Raw genomic sequence first — 20,335 nt, 5'->3', positions numbered from 1 at the left:
GGGCCTGAGATTTTGTTCCTTCTTCTCGCTTCTTCCTCTTTAGAGTCTCACTCTGATTTACGCTACGTGAAGAAGAAATGTAAAAAAGAAGATGAAGAAGATAAGGAAGAAGAAACGCAAAACAAAAAAAAACGAAAGAAGAAAAATGGGGCGAAGCAACTAGCACTAGACAGTAACAAAACCGCAATGTCGACAACAGACAGGGTGAACGACAAAACTCACAGCTAAGGACTAGAAAACCTTCGAGAAAATGGAAGAAAACACTCACAGATAAGGGCTAGAAAACCTTCAAGAAAGTAGAGGAAGAAACAAGATGGAGTGAGAAGCGAGAGAAAGAAACGAGATCCACTTTTTTAGCATCAGTTTATTGAGCATGTTTATGAGTTGAACAAGTAATTTCACAACATGTTTGTATCAAATTTCATTTAGGCCACGTTTATGTCATTGGAACGAAAAATAGTGTAAATGTAATGGATTTTCGTTGATAAATCAATTGTAATGGACCTCAATCATAAAGGTAATTAGATTACTTTTGAACACATTTACTTAACTATTTTGTAAACGTAATTTAATTACTATTGATGTTGTTTACTTAACTGTTACTATTGGTGTAAACGGAATGGATTTTTAATTTTTTTTAATCAATATCTTTATTTATCGAACAAACAACTTCCCATAATTTTAGATTTTTTAATTTTTTTTAACTTATCAAATAAAATCTCAATTTTTTTAATTTTTTTTTATTAAGCAAATAACATCCTAAAATTTTGAATTTTTTTTGAATTTTTTTACTGGTACGCTATCGAGCAAATGACATCCCAAAATTTTGATTTGTTTTTTTTTCCGATATTTTATTAGCAAATAATATCCAAAATTCTAGATTTTTTTATAAATACCGTATCGTACAAATAACATCCCAGAATTTTAGATTTTTTTTTCACTTTTTTTAATTGATATTGTTATTGGACAAATAACATCAATATACTAGGATTTCTATTCTCTGCTTGACAAAAATTTCCCCTCTAATTTGGCTCATATTCTCTCACTCAACAAATTTTTTAAAAAAAACATCCATTTGTTTTGTTTTATTTTCTTTACCTAGAAAGAAAGAATGAAAAATAAAATAGCAACATGATTCCAAAATTAACTGGGCTACCGATATTGACCATATCCCAAAATTTTGGATTTATTTCGTACTTTTTTTATGAATATTATTATCAACCAAATACATAGATAACATGGTCTTACCAATAAAATTTAGCGATAATCCAAAACATAATACTTAAGACCAAATCTGAAGATCGTTCAAAAATATTTTAAAAATACGGTAGATCTCGTTTTAGTTCTCAATGAGATTATAATATTGATTACAGATTTTCATGATAGGACCCATCAGTATCGTGGTCTTAATTTAATTTCATTTAGGCCTCTAAAAATAGGCCAATGGTTCCATTTTCTTAAATTAAAAAAAGAACTCATCAATATTCAGAAAACCTTTTAAAAAAATCTGAAATTAGATTTATTGAAATGTTAATTTCAGTCCATATCAAATTTAAATTTTCCCCAAAAAGTTGCATCATATTGGCATAAAAGATGCATAAATTATATAGTATTTGCCAAAATTGATTTCCTTTTTTTTTTTTTTAAAGGAAAGTTGGAAATTTTTCCTTCACCAGCATCAAATCAACAGAACGTGGGACCAAAACGATTCCCACCACTAAAATTGGGTGGAACCAATTAATTGGTACAATGTTCGGTTTTTTAACCGCTTGGTCACGTTAGCAATCGTCCCCCACCGCCAGTGTGAATCGCTACCACATTTTTTATTTATTTTTTAATCTTTTTAGTTCAATTATTTTATTATTAATAACGTTATTTTTTTCATTTATTTTCTTCTTCTAGTCAACTTACTATAAATAAAATAAAATTCACTGTTTATCATTAATGTATAGCGACATTTTGCTTTAAAAATATTTTCGGTTGATTTTATCATTAAAAATAATTACCATATTTTTAAGTACAAGTGATTTTAATTAGCCATTGTGAGATTTATTGTTTCTTTTTGGGAGCTACATTTTTTTTTTTTTTTTTTTTTTTTTTTTTAAGATTATGAGTTTAAAAATTTAATGTTTTATCCGTCGATCAATCTTTCCAATTTACTAAAAATTAAAGTTAGAAATAAGCTATTGAGAAAGGCCAGTGTACCCTTCAAAACAGACGGAAAGAAAAGGCAACATTAATCCCTTTAAAAAATATGGGAGATCGAAACTCCAAACTTTAAAGATGAAAGTATGCTAATTATCGTTGAATTATAAGTCATTTTGTCAATAACATAATTATTTGATTAAAAAAAATACTGTCTTAGAAGCAAATTTATTCCTTTAGTTGACTATATATATAAATACTTATTTATTTATTTATATCTCTAAAATCAACTGTAAATTGTTAGTATGTAATGACAAAGTCGTTAGAGTTTATTAAAAAAAAAAAAATTGATTTCTAATAAATCTATCAATCTATATGTATACGAAATTTAATTAAATCTTAATTATTTTTTTTGTTACAATATTTGACTAAATCTTTACAAATCCTAAAGTATAGGTATAGTTTTTTTTTCTTTTTTGTGAAAGGATAAATACTTAATTATTACTCATAAAAGCTCGAGAATTAAAATTGTTACAAATTTAAAAATAAATCGTTACCAATTAAAGTTTAGAGATTGAGGGAGTGTCCAAATCACTTTTTCAAGTTTCAAAATCACTCCAAAATATACCTGCAATAATTCATAATCAATTGGGATAAACATTTAAAAGTACAAAAATAAATCAAATATTAAACTAAAAGTACATGATTAAAGACCTGATCGAAGTGATTTTACCGATTTCAAAATCACTCTCAAATCTCGTACTAAGGTCACGTCTACCAAATGTAATGAAAATTGACGTAATTGGAATGAAATTTCATTGATGGGTAAATCATAATAGGCTTGAATTGCAAATATAATTGGATTGTTTTTTATCGTGTTTACTTAGAATTACAAATTTATCATATTTTACCGTTACTATTACGATTTAACCCTAACAGTAACGATAACGATAACAGTAACAATAAATGTCGTAAATTCATGATATTCATACGGTTAAATATCTGTAACGGTAACGATAACGATAACACGTAATTTTCAACTGCAATCATATTAAACACCTCTTATTTCACAATCAGATTATGTAATTTGATTACAAATTTCAAGATAGATCCTATATCTCATTATGATTATCTAAAATATGTAAACAATAACAAAAGTAACGAGCTGGACTCACTTCTTATATTATTACTTTTCAAAAAAGATCCTAAAAATTTATGTATATATAAAAATAAAAAATAAAAAATAAAAAATGAGAATATTTGGGTTTTTTAATATTAGCGTCGAATCTATTTGCACAGCAGAGCCCTCAAATTCCCAATCCCATCATCCTCTTCTTCCCTTCACCCCCTCGTTTCTATATTCTTTATCATATCATATCCCTTCTGGTTGCCCTAATTTTTCTCACTCTTTCTCGCCTTTTCTTGCGCTTTCTCGGCAAAATGGTGAGCTTTTCTTCCTCTTCTATGCCCTTCATTCCACCCATTTATCTCTTTTTTTTCCCCTTAATTTATATCTTTACTTTTCCTCTATTTCTTCATCATCGCCGTTTTTCTATTCGATCTGTCTTGTTCTTGGTTCTTTTGAAACCGAATCCTTCTAAATTGCTGCCCCAATTGATCGCTAATTTGTTTCTCTTCGTCTCGATTTTTATTTTGCTCCGCTTGTTTATTGTTTTTATGGCCCTAGACTATTGATTATGCTGATATATTAGTGTTTGATCTCCGTTCCTGTTTATATCTATATATTTAGAGGGCCATGCTTCTTTTAAGCGAGTGGGTAAAACGTAAAAGCATTGGCCACCGTTGACGTAACGCGACGACTTATTATATTGTCGTACATTTCTTCCAATTTTCACTAGGACCTTGTTACCATATCTGTTTAGTAATTTCAAGGTTATATATATATATATATATATATATATACACACACACACACACACACACATATGGGTCCATTCTTTTATCAATCTTTTAATTTATTTTGTAAAGTTTCCATTTTGTACAATAAAGGTGATAATTAATTTGTGTTTGCTTCATCTCAGTGGCTTAAATGTATGCAGTTGTGTTGTTGGATATAATTAGTGTCGTGAGTTATTTTGCAATACACGATCTTAAATGAGAGTGACGAATTCTTAAAAAATTATAATTTTGAAAGCTAGGAACGCTTAATGACGAAATTTGATGGGAAGAACTGATGGATGTTGGATAAAAAAGGATAACATCAATTAACTATTTAAGTAGAGGTTGATTAGCTGAGTAGCCCATCTCATTTTAGTACACTTCTTTCCTTTGGGTCGGTCCTTGTGAAAATTCCTTCATGAATATAAGTTATTCCATTTGGGAATAGTCAATGAGTCGCCTTCTTCTCCCTCTTCTTGTTAATCCTTTGTTCTCTTCCTTATCACCATCAGCATTAGTGTGTATTTGTTAGAAAATGGGGATAGGAGACTTGTTTGGTATAGACCATAGAGTTGAGCAGCAAAACTCAAAGGTGTGTTATAAGAGGTGGCTTTATAATTTCAGGAGGGAGGACCTGGTTAAAGTTGGTCTCCTTCACATCAAAGATTAGGGTCACTGTTGGGTATAATGACAGCAAGAAATGAGTTTGGAAAAAGGGATAGTGTTTTTTTTTCCCTTTATGTTAAAAGTTTTTCCAAAGGTTCTGTTCATACTGTACTGAAGTCTTTTTTAGGACTTCCTTAAAGAATCTAGGATCTGAACACTGTTGTAGGTACATTGTTAACTGGCTTTGTTTCTGGGCCTCTGTGTGTTCAGACAATTCTTATGTTGTTTAGTAGCAGAGCATGGTTATGACTACAATAATAATATGAAGACTTCTTGGCAGGGGAAACTCAAGTAGAAGTTAATTGTGATCTTAACAAAGAAATAGCTCAAATATTTTATCCTCAACCATACATGTCGGTAGTGGATTCCCCAAGCACTTAAGTGATTCTAATAACTTGAGTGGGCTAGTTTTAGATTGATGTCGAGTTTTATGCCATATTCCCCACAAAATACCAAAATGGAAAGGTTTCTCGAAGAAGAAATCCTTTGATTATAAAATTGGTGTATCATGAAGAGTAGGGAAGTGGTTTGAAATCTTGGCTCTAAACCCCTTTACACATTTCATCTCAAAATTCTCATGGGACCACTTTAGACCTTATAATTTATAAGTCTAAAATTTTAGGCCACATTTTTTGTTAAAACCTGTTGGATATGCCTATCAATGGATAAGAGGCTCATTCAATTATGAAAAACTGGTAGGAAGGACATATTTACTATATACAGACAACTCCATTTTGTTAACTTATTCTATGACTGAAGAAGATATATTAGCCTTTGACAAAGAAGCTAGATAAATTTCTAAGGGGTCTAGGTGGGATGCGTATCTCTCTGAAGGAAACTCTGGTAGATTCTATTTATCAAATTTGAGCTGCATGGTCGTATTTTTTAACAAAGAGGTCCAATTCCTTAAGAGTAAAGGGAAATTGGGCCCACTTTTTTTCCATAATCTTTTTCTAGTCTGCACTGGATTTCTACTATGGTTGGGGTTCATGGATACTATGGAGATTTAGGTTCTCTGAGTTCATAATTTATATTTGTAAATCAATCTATCACAGGCAAATGCAGCGTCAGGGATGGCTGTGCACGATGATTGCAAGCTTAGGTTTCTGGATTTGAAGGCGAAAAGAACCTACCGTTTTATAGTTTTCAAGATTGAGGAAAAACAGAAGCAGGTTGTGGTGGAAAAGCTTGGCGAGCCATCTCAAAGTTATGAGGACTTCACTGCCAGCCTCCCTGCTGATGAATGCCGATACGCAGTCTATGATTTTGATTTCGTGACTGAAGAGAATTGCCAAAAGAGCAGGATTATATTCATTGCATGGTAAACGTACTACCTAGCATTCACTCATTATTTTCGAAATGGTTTTGTCTCTCATTTCATTACACATTCTGACTCATGATTTATCAATTTTGTATTAAGGTCTCCTGATACATCAAAGGTGAGAAGCAAGATGATTTATGCAAGTTCCAAGGATAGGTTCAAGAGGGAGTTAGACGGAATTCAAGTGGAATTGCAAGCAACTGATCCTAGTGAGATGGGGCTTGATGTTATCAGGAGTCGATCCGGCTGATGTGATGCAGATCTGGAGTTGATTACGTGAAATGTTCATAAGATTGTGGGCTCGAAACTTGCTTTTTATGAATGCTATATGATCATAATATTGGCTTGTTCTTAAAAAGTTTTTACCTAAGAGTTTTAAGGATGATTGTTCTTTGGGTTTGGTGGACACTGGATTTTACTTGGATGGATTAATTTTATATGCAGGTAAATATGGATGGATGAATGCCAGTTTGGTTTTATCAGGACAACCACTCGGAATAATTTTCAATGATTTTCGAGTTTTATAGGTTCCATTCTTTTCTATTCAATTCCTCTCATGATTTAATCTCTTTGTCATGACCTCCTCCTAAGGCCTTTATGAATCAATATCTGACCTACTTTTGCTGCAAGGCTTTTCTTTCAAGCTTATGAATTTAAATCTAATTGTTGGATGTTTATTTGTTCACTGGGAAATGCAAAACTGATGACTTTACAGCGTCCTGTTTGTTTTGACTGGCTAATGTGTTTGTGGTAAGCCATTATCTTTTAATTTTTGTAAAGGTCAAATTCAAGCTTTGAGTCAAACACTAAGGACAAAAAGTGTTGATTAAATAAAAACCTGATGTAATTCATTCTCATGTTAACTTAGGAGATCCTTTTTAAAAGTACAATGGGTCAATAATGATTTCATCGGTCATGACACTTGCCTACCTTTATAAACTAAACATTATATGAGTTTATAAGATCTATTATACTCGAATTTACCCTCTCTTTGGATTCAGAAAGAATAAGTTTAAGAAATGATTCTAACTCCTGTGATTTGAAATCCAAGAAATGTTTTTAAATTAATAACTTTGTTTATTACTTTGTTTGAAACAAGAAAGTTTTGAAGTAGGTGTATTTAAAATTTTGTGTTTAGATGGTAATTGGAAAAGAAAATAAAGTTATGAAATTACTATATTTAACTTTAATGTATTAATGGAAAATTACTAATATAACCTTTTAATTATGATGTATTAATTGAAAATTAGAATTTGATGAGTTAATTAAGTAATTTACTATCAAATCCTATGAAATCCTTCAAAATTAGAGCATTATAATCAGATTTTTTTTTAAAAAAAAATATTAAGACAATATTTGAAAACATTTTAGATTTTAAAATCATTCTTGTCACATCCCCTTCCAGATGTGAGTTACCAACCCTGCTTAGATCCCTGAAATACATATATAACATTCACCAAACTAAGGAAACTTTAAAAATAACCTCAGAACACCAGGGATCAACAACAACAACAACATAACTACATTATATTAACTCATACAGAGTTCAATGGTCCCGATATACTTTACTAGTCCTAAATATGAGCAACACATATGTACAAACATTTACAGAATAAACACCTAAAACTTCTCTCTAGACTTTTGATTTTTAACTGAAGTCCTTGAGTGGCAGAGCAAGATGACAGCTAAGCTCTGGAGAGATGACCACTACCTGGGAAAAGAAAAACATTTGAAAGAATGAGCTACTCACTCAGTGAGTGACTTAATAAAAACATAAGTCTTATGCTTAAACTGAAAGCTAGAAAACAGAATACTGGAACTAAAACATGCCAAGCAAACGTGTACATAAAACTTTTAAAACCATTGTATCTGAAAACATAGCTAAACTAATTCCCGGTTGAGAGAGAACCCTCGTGGTTCAATCTCAACGTCAGATATCATGTTCAAGAGAGAACCCTTTTGTTCGATCTCTCAAACATAAGGCTGGGCTGGGTTGAGAACCCTTTTGTTCAACACCTTTTAGCCAATGCTAGGAAAGAACCCTCGTGGTTCAATCTCATCATCGGATATTATGTTTGAGAGATCGAACATATCAAACAATGAAATTCATTTGAAATCCATCAAAATCATGAGGTTCCAAACAGGCAACTTGTGCTCTTATTTAGATATAATTTAACACATTAAATGTTGATGTGGCTCTCAATTTATTAGACATAATTTAAATGAAGTGATATAGTTTAAGAGATTATGGCTTTTAGTAAATAGGAAATATTGATTATAACTCAAATTTCGAGTTAAGCATGCTTCATAAAATTTCTTATTTGTCAAATCGAGCATAGTTTAATTAGCATCTGAGTGTATTAGAAACTACGAGATCTATGATTCGAATCTTTCTGCCCTCAATTGCAATAATAATAATAATAAAATCGTTTATTTTGTATCAACATGATTCAATTATAACTTTATAGTTAAACTAGAGTAGGAGTACGAGCTTTTGATCTCTTAGTGGCAATCAAAGGTATATATCTTAATTGATTAAACCATATTAGAGTGATTGACATCCATTTAAATTTAATACGAATAAATGAACTCCTTTAAGAAACTTGTTTTCAAACACGTATATTTTATAATTTATCTAAAATTTGGAAAAAAACATAGTTGCAAATGTGGTGTAATTGAAATTTTGCCAAAAAAAAAAAAAAAAAAAAAACTTTGGAATTGTAGTTTAAATTATTTTTTAAAAATTGTGAATGCCATCACATAAATTGCAAGTTAATTAACTAAAATGAACTTAATTTAATGGTAATTAAAATTATCCTCTTTCCTAGAAATTGGAGGTTTGATTCTCATCTCCAAAATTCTTACCCACCAAACAAACTGCAAGTTAATTGTTTGAAATTTGATTAATAAAATATATTTTACTAGATTTCTCAACAAAGGGTCCATAGCTCAGTGGTAGAGCATTTGACTGCAGATCAAGAGGTCATCGGTTCGAACCCGGTTGGGCCCTTTATTTTCCAATTTTTTAAAGCGGCTATGCATTCCAAATCCAATTTTCAAACTACGAGTATCCTCTTTCAATTTTTGGAATAAATGCCTGCGGATTTTTCTTTCTTCGTTTTTCTTAAGCAACCGTATTCTAAAGTTTATGAGTCGCTGTTTTAATTATTTAAGATTTTATTTAAAAAAATTATCAATTCTACATTATGATTTTTTCATATTAAATCATATTTTGATCTTTAAACTTTAAATCTTGTTTTATTTTAATCTTTAAACTCTAAAACACATTATTCTAATTCCTAAATTTTTAAAAAGTATTCCATTTTGATTTATATTATTAAAATTTTATTTACTTAAAATGAAATTGCATCTAACATTAGTTGAATAAGATGAATAAGATGAAGTAAAGTAAAATGTCAAGAATCAATACATTAGTCAACAGCCAAAATCTTGAACGCAAAATGACGACTTTTGAGATATCTTGTAAAAAATAATTAACATGGTTATTAAAAAAATACAAGTCCCATGTAGAAGTTAAAAAAATCTTAATGGAAAAGATACCCACTTTTTAAAAATTCAAGAATTAGAATAGACATTTTTTAGAATTTAGAGATCAAAATAGAACAAAATTTAAAATTCATTGACCAAAATAAGAATTAAACCTAATTTAAATTAACAAAATTCTATGTTTTTTTTTTGTTTAAAATTGAAAATTAAAGGCAAAATTACCAATTGAAATTTTTAGAGAAACTCAGTTGACAAAATAACCAATAGAAAACTACAGTAATCCAATTTACAATTTGTTAAACGAAAAGAGATGAAAAAGAAGAAGAAAATTCTTCTTTAGTTTCTATCTCAGACACTCATAACCTTGTTATTTAAATAAATTGAGGAACCGCAAAATGGGAAGGGAAAAAAAGAAAAAAAGAAAAAAAGAAAAGCAACACAACCCATCATCAAACACTCTGATTTGGATTCTAACCACATTCTGTATTGTAAAATCTCTCTGGCTTAACATGAAGATGTGTACTGATACAGATTCTAAAAGCAAAAGATTTCTGCAAAACTTGGATGAAATTCTATCAAAACTCATTCTTCAGCTCAGCATTTGTATCTTCCCTTCAATCCCTTAAAATTATAACCCTGTGCCTGAATTTGAGATTGCAAAGGCTTTAATTTAAAAAGGCAGATATCTTTCCCTTGGTTAAAAGCTGAAAACAGAATAAAAGGAAAATTAGAAAAAAATGCAAAATATGTTGATCTACATGGATTGTCAATATGAAGATATGCATATCCAGTATCAGCAGTCAAGGTTTCTTCAACCTAAAAACGTTATAGAAAAATGAAGAATATTTGGAATCAATGCAAAAGAATACCAACATTAATTAACAACTAAATTGGAATGTCAATACTCGGATTATTAGGAGAATATCGGTATGGTTATTAGAAAGGGCATATTAGTAATTAGAGAGTAAGGTTGTTAGGAGTTATAAATGGTGGGAGTGGGTAGTGAAGAAGGTAGTGAAGAATTTTGTGGTAATTTCCTCCAGAGAATTCTGGGAGAGAGTAGCCCCTTACAAAAAGGTAGGGTATATTATAGTTTCATAATTGATATTGTAAAATGAATCTATCATTTAGAGTTCTTGTTGGTTTTTTAGCGTTCTCGAGTGTTTCTTGTTAGGAAATATCCTAACAGAGATGTTATTCTTGCACCAATGAGTAATAAAAGGTGCAATGCTACAATTCTAGAGGGAAGGATTTGGAAGGTGTTTATAGGAGGGAGAATTCTCAAATTGGTTTTCCTTATCTTTATGCTTTGCCTATATATCAGAATATGTCCATCTCACAAACTTCATGTTTAGAATGAGGAGGTAGAAAAATGTTGAGGCTGGAAGATCTTATTCTCAGCTTTCTGTAGTTCCCCAGTTTCTAATAGAATTCTTCCGTGCATGAAATGGAGTGATTATGGTATAAGAAGCATAGATATGAGACAAATATACAACACGAATATGGTGACACGTCATTTTGTAAAAATCTAGAACACAAACATGATAAGGACACATTTATTTAAAATATATATCATTTATATATTAGAAGAAAATTCAAAGTAAATGGGTTGATGCATTTGTGTACATAGAAAATTATTTTGAAATATATTACACTCAAAATTTATTATTATTGCCATGTGTCTTTTTAGCCCACTCAACAAATGTTTTATGCATGTCTAACACATTTGTTGCACTAGCATATGTCCAATGTATCCAATGAGTGTTGGAGGACCTAAGTGTCCAACACGTGCTAAACACGGACACATTAGGCAAACTAAAGTGTCTGTACTTCATAGATTATGGTAATAGTAATGACAGATATGATGAAATTTAATTGGTCAGTAGACAACCATCAAATGCTATTTACATGCAAGCTAACAGATAGGCATAAAAACACAGCATGCTCAAGTAGTCAAGTTAGAATAAAATTTAATCAGTCAAGTTACCAGAGCTCACCAGTCATGAAGAAAGGAATACTCTAGAACGCCACGAGAAAACTTCCAATTTTTGGACTTCACTTTTCAATACTTGTACGTAGTTTTCCAATGTGTCTGCCTGTTCATTTATTATATCACTAGAAATAGTATCATTTGCAAGGTTCATAGCTGCCATTTGTGAAAGTTGAAAGCTCTCTGCTGTTCGTTGGAGCTTCTTTGCAGTTTCTTCCTTTCCCAGCATCATAAGGGAAACCAATAATGATTTTAGCTCAGACCTAGCCCCAGCAGTTAGAGACATGCCCTTTAAATGCTCTACAAGAGCCATCTCCTCACCAGGACTACAAGTGTAAAATATTAATGTTATTTCCTGAGTGCTAAGATGCCATAGTTACAAAGAAAAATAACCACTTTAGATACCTTCCAGGACGGATTTTTCCTCTACTTTTCTGTCGTCTTGCCTCTCTTGACTTCCTACCTGCAGTTGTGCTCATGGAAACAGCTGAACTCCTTTTACTCCTGTTCATAATTTGAGGCAAGCACTGAAAAACTAATATTCGAAGAACCCACATGTTTATACAGAAGGGTGGCCAAATAGAAGTAAAAGCATCTTCTCCAGGTTCACTCATAACGGATATATTGGCAGACTGATATTCGATCTTCTTCATGCTCAACCATATATTTAGAGTTTGTAGAAACTAGGCTTGGGATGAGAAATTGAACTTAAAAGAAGGAGGAGAGATTATTTTTAGAAAAAGAAAAAAATATGAAAAAAGAACAAGCAAAAATTCTGAAACCTTTGTTGGAACTGCCAGTTATCAGAAACTCACAAAATTTTAGTCTTGCCATATCAAACAATACATACCATAAATTTCAGCAAAATCAGTAAGGATCTATTTAAGAGTTGAGAAATTGAATCACACAGCCCACTAGAATTGCCATAAATTTTGACTCCAAAGTCAATAATTCATATTTACAGATTCAAAGTTACAAGTAAAGAGCCACATTCTTCTCCAAAAAATAAATAAACAAATAAATAAAAATTTGGGATAAGAAACAATTTTATTGATGAAATAAATAAATAAATAAATAAAACTTAAAGCATCTTCAGATTTAACAAGACAAAACATGAACCAACATCCATACTCCATAGAACTCAAGGACATAGGTGTGCAACTTATAGTAAGGCCGTAACTATAGAACATGAGCAAGAACCAGAACAATGCATCAGTAACTTCCAAATACAGGTAGATGGACCTCTACGGAAATATATTAGAGAAGCACAAAAGAAGCAAAGCAAAATCCATCTAATTAAATTAGGTGTCAAGAGTATAGAAGTTTGTTATCTATCAAGGTCCAATTCAATAACATTCTTATTTTCCCCCTTCAATTTATATTCCTACAATCCTATGTTATTACAGATGTTTTCCTTTCTTTTTGCAAAGGTTTTAAAATGTTTCCATTTTAAGAGAAACAATGAAGATGCTTCTTTTATTATAATTATTGTTTTTATTGTAGATATTCAAACAAGCCTCTTGACTACCCTTATAAGATCATCATCTAAAAGCCTACAACCTTCATTGTCAAGAAATAACATTTCATTCGTTTGAGGCTTTTACAAAACCCTACATGTTAACTTCCAAAAGTTGTACAGCCAAACAGGAGTACCTTATTTCAGTTATAGCAAACATAGAGAGAGACTTTGTAAATATCAAAAGAACCGTGAAGCAGTATTATAAAGAAGGTTAGAATACATACCCAGCTGAGTAAGCACTCATTCCACTCAAATTACTACTAGCTTCTGACGCAGTATCATCATCAAGATTACTCATTGAACTTTCCTCTGCCTTGACCTTAGCAGCAAGAAGTAATCTTCTCTGTCGGACAGCTAAGTATCGAGTTATATACTTCCCAACTTTCTCCAATCCTTCCTCATATTCACCAATAAGCAAGCTCGCACATTCTGCAGATGCATTCTTCAGTTCTGATATTAAATCTTCTCTCTGATGCATAAAAGCAATTCTCAAAGCCTCTTCCCAGTCCCTAGCACTAATTAACAAAGCCATACCACGGTTAATATCCCCACAGTACTCTAGGGCAATTTTAGCAGCTTCACCTGGTTTACCAAGAGCTTGAAGCTCTTCACAGAGTTCATGAGCCAATTGCAATATCTCATCTTCTCTCATTTTAAGAAACCCGGCGACTATAAACACCCGACTCCAGTTACCACTAGCACGATATGACTTCAAAGCTTTTTCCAAATTGAAACAGCAGAGATAAGTTTCTGCAGCATCCTCAAAACTTTTTTCATCAATAAGATAATCACCCCATGCCTCAAGGACTAATTTCCTCTTAGCATTATCTGTGATCAACTGAAGTCCCAAAGGGAATAATTGAGGTTTTTTCTTCATTAGGTTTATACAATCAGAAAAATGATCCTCCCCAGCAGAAACAATATGTTTTAAAGCTTTCTCAAATCTTGACAATCTTAGGTCAATATTGTAGCACATTAAGAGGAATTGCATCTTCTCCAGTTCCTGAAGATGAGGGATAAATTCTTTTGGATCCCGCTGCGAGTTTATCGCCACAATAGCAGCAAGTTTTAAATCATAAAGGCCTAAAGCGGTCTCAAAAACAGCATCGGGGTCAGACAACCATAAGAGATGTTTTAGAGCTTCTTCAGAAGAAGGATAAGATATTCTCCTTGGGTCATCAGAATTTAACAGCTCAATTTCACGTATTACTTTTATTCTCTCCAAAGCTTCTTCAAGTGCTGGCGGATCACTGCGTGCAAGGGTGGTCAAAATGCATAGCTCTCTTGCTGGACTTTCCATCATATGCTCCTCAACAGCTTTCCTTGTGGCCAACAGGACCGAAGAAACCTTGTTTTTTACATAAGAATCTTTGGCTTCTCTCCATGCTCCAACTTTACTGTCATCAGTGCATGAACTAGATATGAAGTTTTTATACAGGGTCTCTGTTACATCTTCATTTTTTATGGCACAAACAAATTCAGTGATATAGTTAAAATTATTAACCTGCTTCACAAATTCGGCCGCAGACTGAATAAATGCTTGTAAACCACAGTAATCAACAATGACATTAAAATCTATCCTATGGCGCCTAACCATAAGAAGTGCATCTCTGAAGCGCCCTTGGATCAATGCATTAGTGATAGATGCAAGTACCAACTTTCGTGGATATACGCACTCTAGATTTCCTCGAGTAGTTTGTAATATAACAGCAGCAGCATCACCATGCAGAACACCAACAATTTTGGCACTTCTTTCCCATATATAGATAAAGTTTCTACTTTCTTCTTCTTTGCATTTGCTACTAGCTTGAAAAAAATTGTATTTCTCTTCTATTTTTTCATGCAATACATCCGGAATGTCTAGAATACAAAGCATATCCTGTTTAGTTGCTAAAATCAAATGCGTAGTTATTTGGTCCCCCAAATTTGAGTAAAAGGAGAAACCACTACAATTGTTGCAGACTACCATCCTATTCAAATGGAGCCTCCCAACATCATCAAGTCCAAAAAGAAGGGGCTTTAGTAACCCATTATTATCCACCAAAGCCACGCTCATCCAGGGACAAGATGATGAAAAACTCTTATCCTCCTCCTTCAAAAATTCACAAGAAAGGCCTGATCCAGATGCATACTTAAGAATTCTCCCACCATTAAGCTGGACAAATGCAGTACAATTCTCAGCAGGATTTGAAGCTACACAGATGACTGGTCCTTCAATAAATTTTCTATTTGAAATCCTTGCATACCAACCAGAACATGCCGGTAAACCTAGAATATGATCCTTGGGAGATTCAAGATCAATTTCCAATAAACAAAATCCAAAAGGTTCCTCATTGGGGGAGCCTTGAGAGATGTAGTTATAATAGTCAAACCCATAATGTGAAACAACAAGAAGTTTATGCAAGTCCAACCAGACAATATGCTGAAAGGAGCCAAATGTTGATTCAGAAGTCGAAGCTTCAACATAAAATTCCTTTCCTTCTAGTTCTTCCCAGACATCGACTGCAGGAAACTCAACAATGCATAAACGGCCATCTGATAATAAGGCAGCCAAACAATTCTTAGAAATCTTAGAGAAAAAGGCCACGTCACGGACAGCACTTGAAAATTTCAAGCTGAATAAATACAGAGGAGGTGGCATGAGTGACAAAGAAAGAGGGGTCACTAATATCTTTGCATCATCAATGACCAATGCTGTTGAGTTCTCCATGATAGCTGAGATCCACATAAAGTTGTACATTGTAATTTGTCCATGAACAGTCCAACAAAATAACTGAAGAGGCCTTGTTGGATCCCATACAAACCTAACCACATCCTGCTTTGAGTACCGAATTTCATGCTTCAAGTACCAATGATTATTGCTGAAAAACCAGATCTTTACAGAATCATAATTTCCGCATCTGACAGTAGCTGCAAGGAGATCTGAACTGCAATTCCACTTTAGAAGTTCAACTTTTGCACCAATTTGCTCGTTAATACAAAAAGAACTTCTTTCTAATCCATTCCTTTCGAAAAATACTATAGTAGAAAATTCAGATTCACTTTTCTTATCATAAACAGCTGCAATTTTAGCTCCACTGGGCATCCATTCCAAAACTCCTCCCACAAATGTTTTTGATTCAGATGAAGCGTGCAAGGAACCTCCATCTCGCTCCCAGATCTTGAGCTTCTTGAGTGCAGTATTAGAATTTTCTACATCACTTAGTGTCACAAAGTATTTCCCATCACCTCGCCAAGAAATGGAACCTTCAAAATCATTTTGCTCTGAAAGGTTTGGTTCACCTGAAGACAGCCCAATACTTTGTATTAACAAACATTCAGAAATATGATGAAGCCATTTCTAATGTAACCATGGTTGGTCTTTTTTTCTTCATTTTATGAATGTTCATGAAGATGACCAGAGAACAGGAAGGAGCACATTGCACCCAATATCAAGTAATTCAATATCTATTACAAATCTCACCAGTTAAACAAAGTTCACCAACTCTGGAAATAGCAAGTAGCTTAAAAAGAAGCAAGCTCAAAGAAGAGGTCATAATTTTTCTTAATCGGTGAGCAAGATGCTCTTTACGTCAACACACATGTACAGAGCAAGACATATGTTGAGATAGATAAGATATAATACAAAATACCCCATTCAGTCATGTATGGGAGACGTTCTTACGTACGTCAACACACCTTCAAGAAAATCCTCGAGATTGTTCTCATACATCAAATCCCAATCATGAGTCATTACTAAAATCTGCCGAAGCCCAGAAATTATGCATAACAAATCACCATCTGGACTAGGTGATATGCGTTTCACACCACCCTCCACCCTGCCAACAACTTCACTCCCATTTCCATCCACAGAAAAAAGCAAAAGAATTCCATTCCGAGTTCCAACTATCAAAGTTTCTTTCTCCATCAAATAATCAAAGGACGTAACATAATCTCCAGTTTCCACATTTATAGGATGAACTTCAGCAGGCAACATGGCTACACTCTTCATTACTCCATCCTGATACATCAAACATAAAAACGCGAATAACAAGCACACTTTGCAGAGTATATCATCGAAACGCCATAACATTGAATCGAGAATTAAAGAAATAAAACAACATAATCACCAAAAGAAGATAAGAGCTCACATGGAATGAAGTAAGCTGAGTAGTGTAAATGAAATTGGCGGAGGAAAGAAAGAAGAGACGATTCCGCTCAATGTCGAAGGCGGAGAACTGTATGACTTCTTCATCGGTTTGTAATTCGAGTTTGAGAAGACTCTCGGAATATAGCTTCAAGTTATTCATCTCGCAACGCAGAAACTTTGAATCTTCAGAGGGAGTTGGGGTTTTTGAAGGGTTTTAAGTATGGAAACCTTTGAAGAAGGGGAAAGTTTTACGGCGGCGATGTATGAACGGCGCTGGTTGCTGACAGGTTATTTATATAACCTAGTTCCACCGATCGATCGGTGGGAATTTTCTAGTCCGTATTATTGAGACAACGCAGCCGTTGTGTTCACTTGCTGCGGTCAGTGGCAGAGTATGTTAATAAGTTGGCTGATGAAGGGTAGTTTTGTCATGTTTGTCAAGTGACTCACATTGACGGGTATTTCCAGTTAATTTTTCCAATTTTTAGATTTTAAATGGTTAGGACTCTATTTGGAATTGATATGTTAGAGAAGACATTTTCTATATTTCATATCTCGAATATGCTATAACACTAATATCGAAATAAAGATTTTAAATAGTATTCTGAACTAATTTCATGTCTTCTCGTAAACTAACAAAATAACAAGGTATTAATGAAAAAGCATAAATTTCGACCAACTAGAACAACACCATTCTCTGAAATGAATGTTGTGAATGTTAATAATTGTGGTCGAAGTAGTGGTCGTGGTCGAGGTCATGACCGTGGTAGAGGAAGAAATAATTGGTGGTCGTTCTAATCATTCAAATTTCAAAAGAACCACACAAAATGATTATCACAAAGGAAAAACTCCACATGATAGAGTTCAAAAGGTGTTGAAAATAAATGCTTCCTGTGCGGAATGATTGGGCATTGGTCACGTACCTGTCGTACATCAAAACATTTAACTGATCTCTATCAAGTCTCTCTGAAGGTAATGGAAAAAAATGTGGAAGCAAATTTATCTCTTTTCTACTGTCTCAAATGAAAAATGCATATTGGAAAAGTTGCCTGCTTTATCTGGATTATATTATACTCATATACGAGTAATTGAAACATATGCAACGATGAACCGAAAGTTCATGAATTCAGACATATTTATAATTTGGCATGGCAGATTAGGTCATCCATGAAGAAATCGAATTCCCGCAGAAGCGTGTGAACGCCTTGCATTTAGACATTCGATTTTTACGGAAACAAAATTAATAAAATAAAACATGCATTTGTAGGATAAACATTCAAACAAAACTATAAACATGTTAGAAAAGAGGAAGAAGAGAAGAAATCAAAACTCACTTTTGTTGATTCGTCTAGCTTTCCTTTTCCATTGTTATCAACGATCTCGAACTTCTACAATGAAGGACACCATCAATAAAATTACCTTGCTATTCTCTAGGATTTCAAAGAACTTGGAAGAGTGGTCTTCAAGAACTTTTAAGGAGGAAAAGGGGAGAATTTTTAGAGAGAAGGTGGAGGCTTGAAGGCAAAATTTTGTTTATTTTTGTGTAATCAATACCCTTGCCCTAAATAGGCTATAAATATATATTTACATGAAGAAAGGTTAACCTCTTCTCCAAGTATTTCCTTTTATATCCTTAGTGCTAATTAATTAAATAACTCTTATTTAATTAATTGACACATTAATTAAATGACCATTTAATATACATTTAATTAATTATCATAAATATCATATATTTATACTAACCTCCAATCTCCATTATTTCTCAATCAATTAATTAACCTTAATTAATCAATAAAATCATATTTAATATGAAGTTAATTAACATATAAATATTATGTATACATCTTTTTTTTAATCCAACTCATATAAATCTAATATTTGAATCATATTCAAATATATCTCTCTCTTACATAATTTGGATTTAAATTGATCAAATCAAATTTGGATTATAGATCATATCTAAATATAATTAACCATTATATATTAATTTCATCAATATAGAATTCTCTCATTTGATTTGAACAATTTAAATCATTCCTCATTACTATCCTTTAGTGAGCTAACAAGGGGACCTTATTATTCGGTTGTATGTCCTAAAACTCGCACTTTGTAATGTTAAATATATTCTATTATCAATAAAGATGTTATTACCATTTATTCAATTAAAATGTTGTTGAATATGTAAATTGCACTTGTAATGACTAAATCCAATAAACAAAAATCCATGGCTATTACATGAATACTTTAACTTTATGTGGAGACATAAAGATAGATCAAGTTCGAGTGAATAGCCAAAACGGTCTATAGTATATGAATAAGGTTGGTACCTTATTCTGGTAACACTATTGGATGCGACCCGCTTTGTAGATAGTAAAAATAATGTGATCCTGAATCGTTCATGTAGGGATATGAGAAGTGGGGGCGTCCTATGCGACGAGTTTGCATAAGATCGGAACAAGAAATAAGTCACTCTTACTTTATAAAGATGTTTACTGTTTAAAAACTGACTATTTCGAATAGATGACCTAGGTAACTCGACCTTAATATTGAGTTAACTATGAACTCCTGTTTATTCGAGATTATCCTTAGATTTGTATAGGAGAGGGTTGGCTCAACAGTGCCGGCTCAATAAGCCTCCCATTTTAAGGGTAAGACCGGGTAGATAATTAGGGAGATAGGGTGCAAGACAGAATTTACACCTACTTAATTAAGGGATAAGAGAAAGATTGTTCTCTGAAGTATTGAATTCAGGTCTTGAATAAGGGGTCCCATCCTTTCATTGAATTGAGAGGGATTCGGTTTAGTGATTGAATCACAAATCAATTGTTCATTAGAGGATCAGTGGAACTTAAGGAGCAAGATGTAATTTTGGGGGTAAAATAACAATTGACCCTTTTGTTATTACGAACAACCTGTGAAGGATCAACTTACTAGTTATGGTTAAATCAAATGGACAGAAATATATCTACAGTGAGGAGAGTGCAACTCCCGAGTCATAGTGGTATGTCTTGATAGTTAACGAATATTGATTAATTCGGTCTAAAAAGTATAGCCAATTAATCCCAAATCATTGGAGCTCATGATCTTTAGGTCCATAAAGTCCCTCTACTAGCTCGTAAAATATGAACACCTTAGATTAGTGAATTGAGTGATTTTGAG

At 32.7% G+C, this 20,335-nt stretch overlaps 2 protein-coding genes and 1 non-coding gene across 5 annotated transcripts; 2 read left to right on the top strand and 1 right to left on the bottom strand.

Moving 5' to 3' along the window:
• Positions 1-3,431: 3,431 nt before the first annotated feature.
• Positions 3,432-6,596, top strand: LOC120080498 (actin-depolymerizing factor 2). The gene is made up of 3 exons (XM_039035171.1): positions 3,432-3,588; positions 5,766-6,031; positions 6,131-6,596. The coding sequence occupies exons 1-3, from the start codon at positions 3,586-3,588 to the stop codon at positions 6,279-6,281; spliced, it is 420 nt and encodes a 139-aa protein (XP_038891099.1). The 5' UTR covers positions 3,432-3,585; the 3' UTR covers positions 6,282-6,596.
• Positions 6,597-8,969: 2,373 nt separating this feature from the next.
• Positions 8,970-9,041, top strand: TRNAC-GCA. Its single transcript has one exon. It is a non-coding gene; the product is annotated as a tRNA-Cys (tRNA).
• Positions 9,042-9,984: 943 nt separating this feature from the next.
• LOC120079449 (elongator complex protein 1) lies at positions 9,985-17,524 on the bottom strand. 3 transcript variants are annotated; one of them, XM_039033633.1, is made up of 6 exons: positions 17,178-17,524; positions 16,726-17,047; positions 13,272-16,329; positions 11,934-12,032; positions 11,536-11,854; positions 9,985-10,242 (listed from the first exon to the last, which is right to left on the bottom strand). In XM_039033633.1, exons 1-5 carry the CDS (start codon positions 17,334-17,336, stop codon positions 11,539-11,541), a joined length of 3,954 nt encoding a protein of 1,317 aa, XP_038889561.1. In that variant the 5' UTR covers positions 17,337-17,524; the 3' UTR covers positions 9,985-10,242; positions 11,536-11,538. The 3 variants fall into 3 exon arrangements, with proteins under 3 accessions (XP_038889561.1, XP_038889562.1, XP_038889563.1); XM_039033634.1 differs by having other exon boundaries at positions 9,985-10,180; XM_039033635.1 differs by lacking the exons at positions 16,726-17,047; positions 17,178-17,524 and adding an exon at positions 16,511-16,719.
• Positions 17,525-20,335: the final 2,811 nt, after the last annotated feature.

The sequence above is a fragment of the Benincasa hispida genome, chromosome 6, assembly GCF_009727055.1.
Source record: "Benincasa hispida cultivar B227 chromosome 6, ASM972705v1, whole genome shotgun sequence".
NCBI classification, from domain to species: domain Eukaryota; kingdom Viridiplantae; phylum Streptophyta; class Magnoliopsida; order Cucurbitales; family Cucurbitaceae; genus Benincasa; species Benincasa hispida.
Note: the sequence above shows the minus strand (reverse complement) of the source record. Positions and strands in the feature narration are given on the sequence as shown.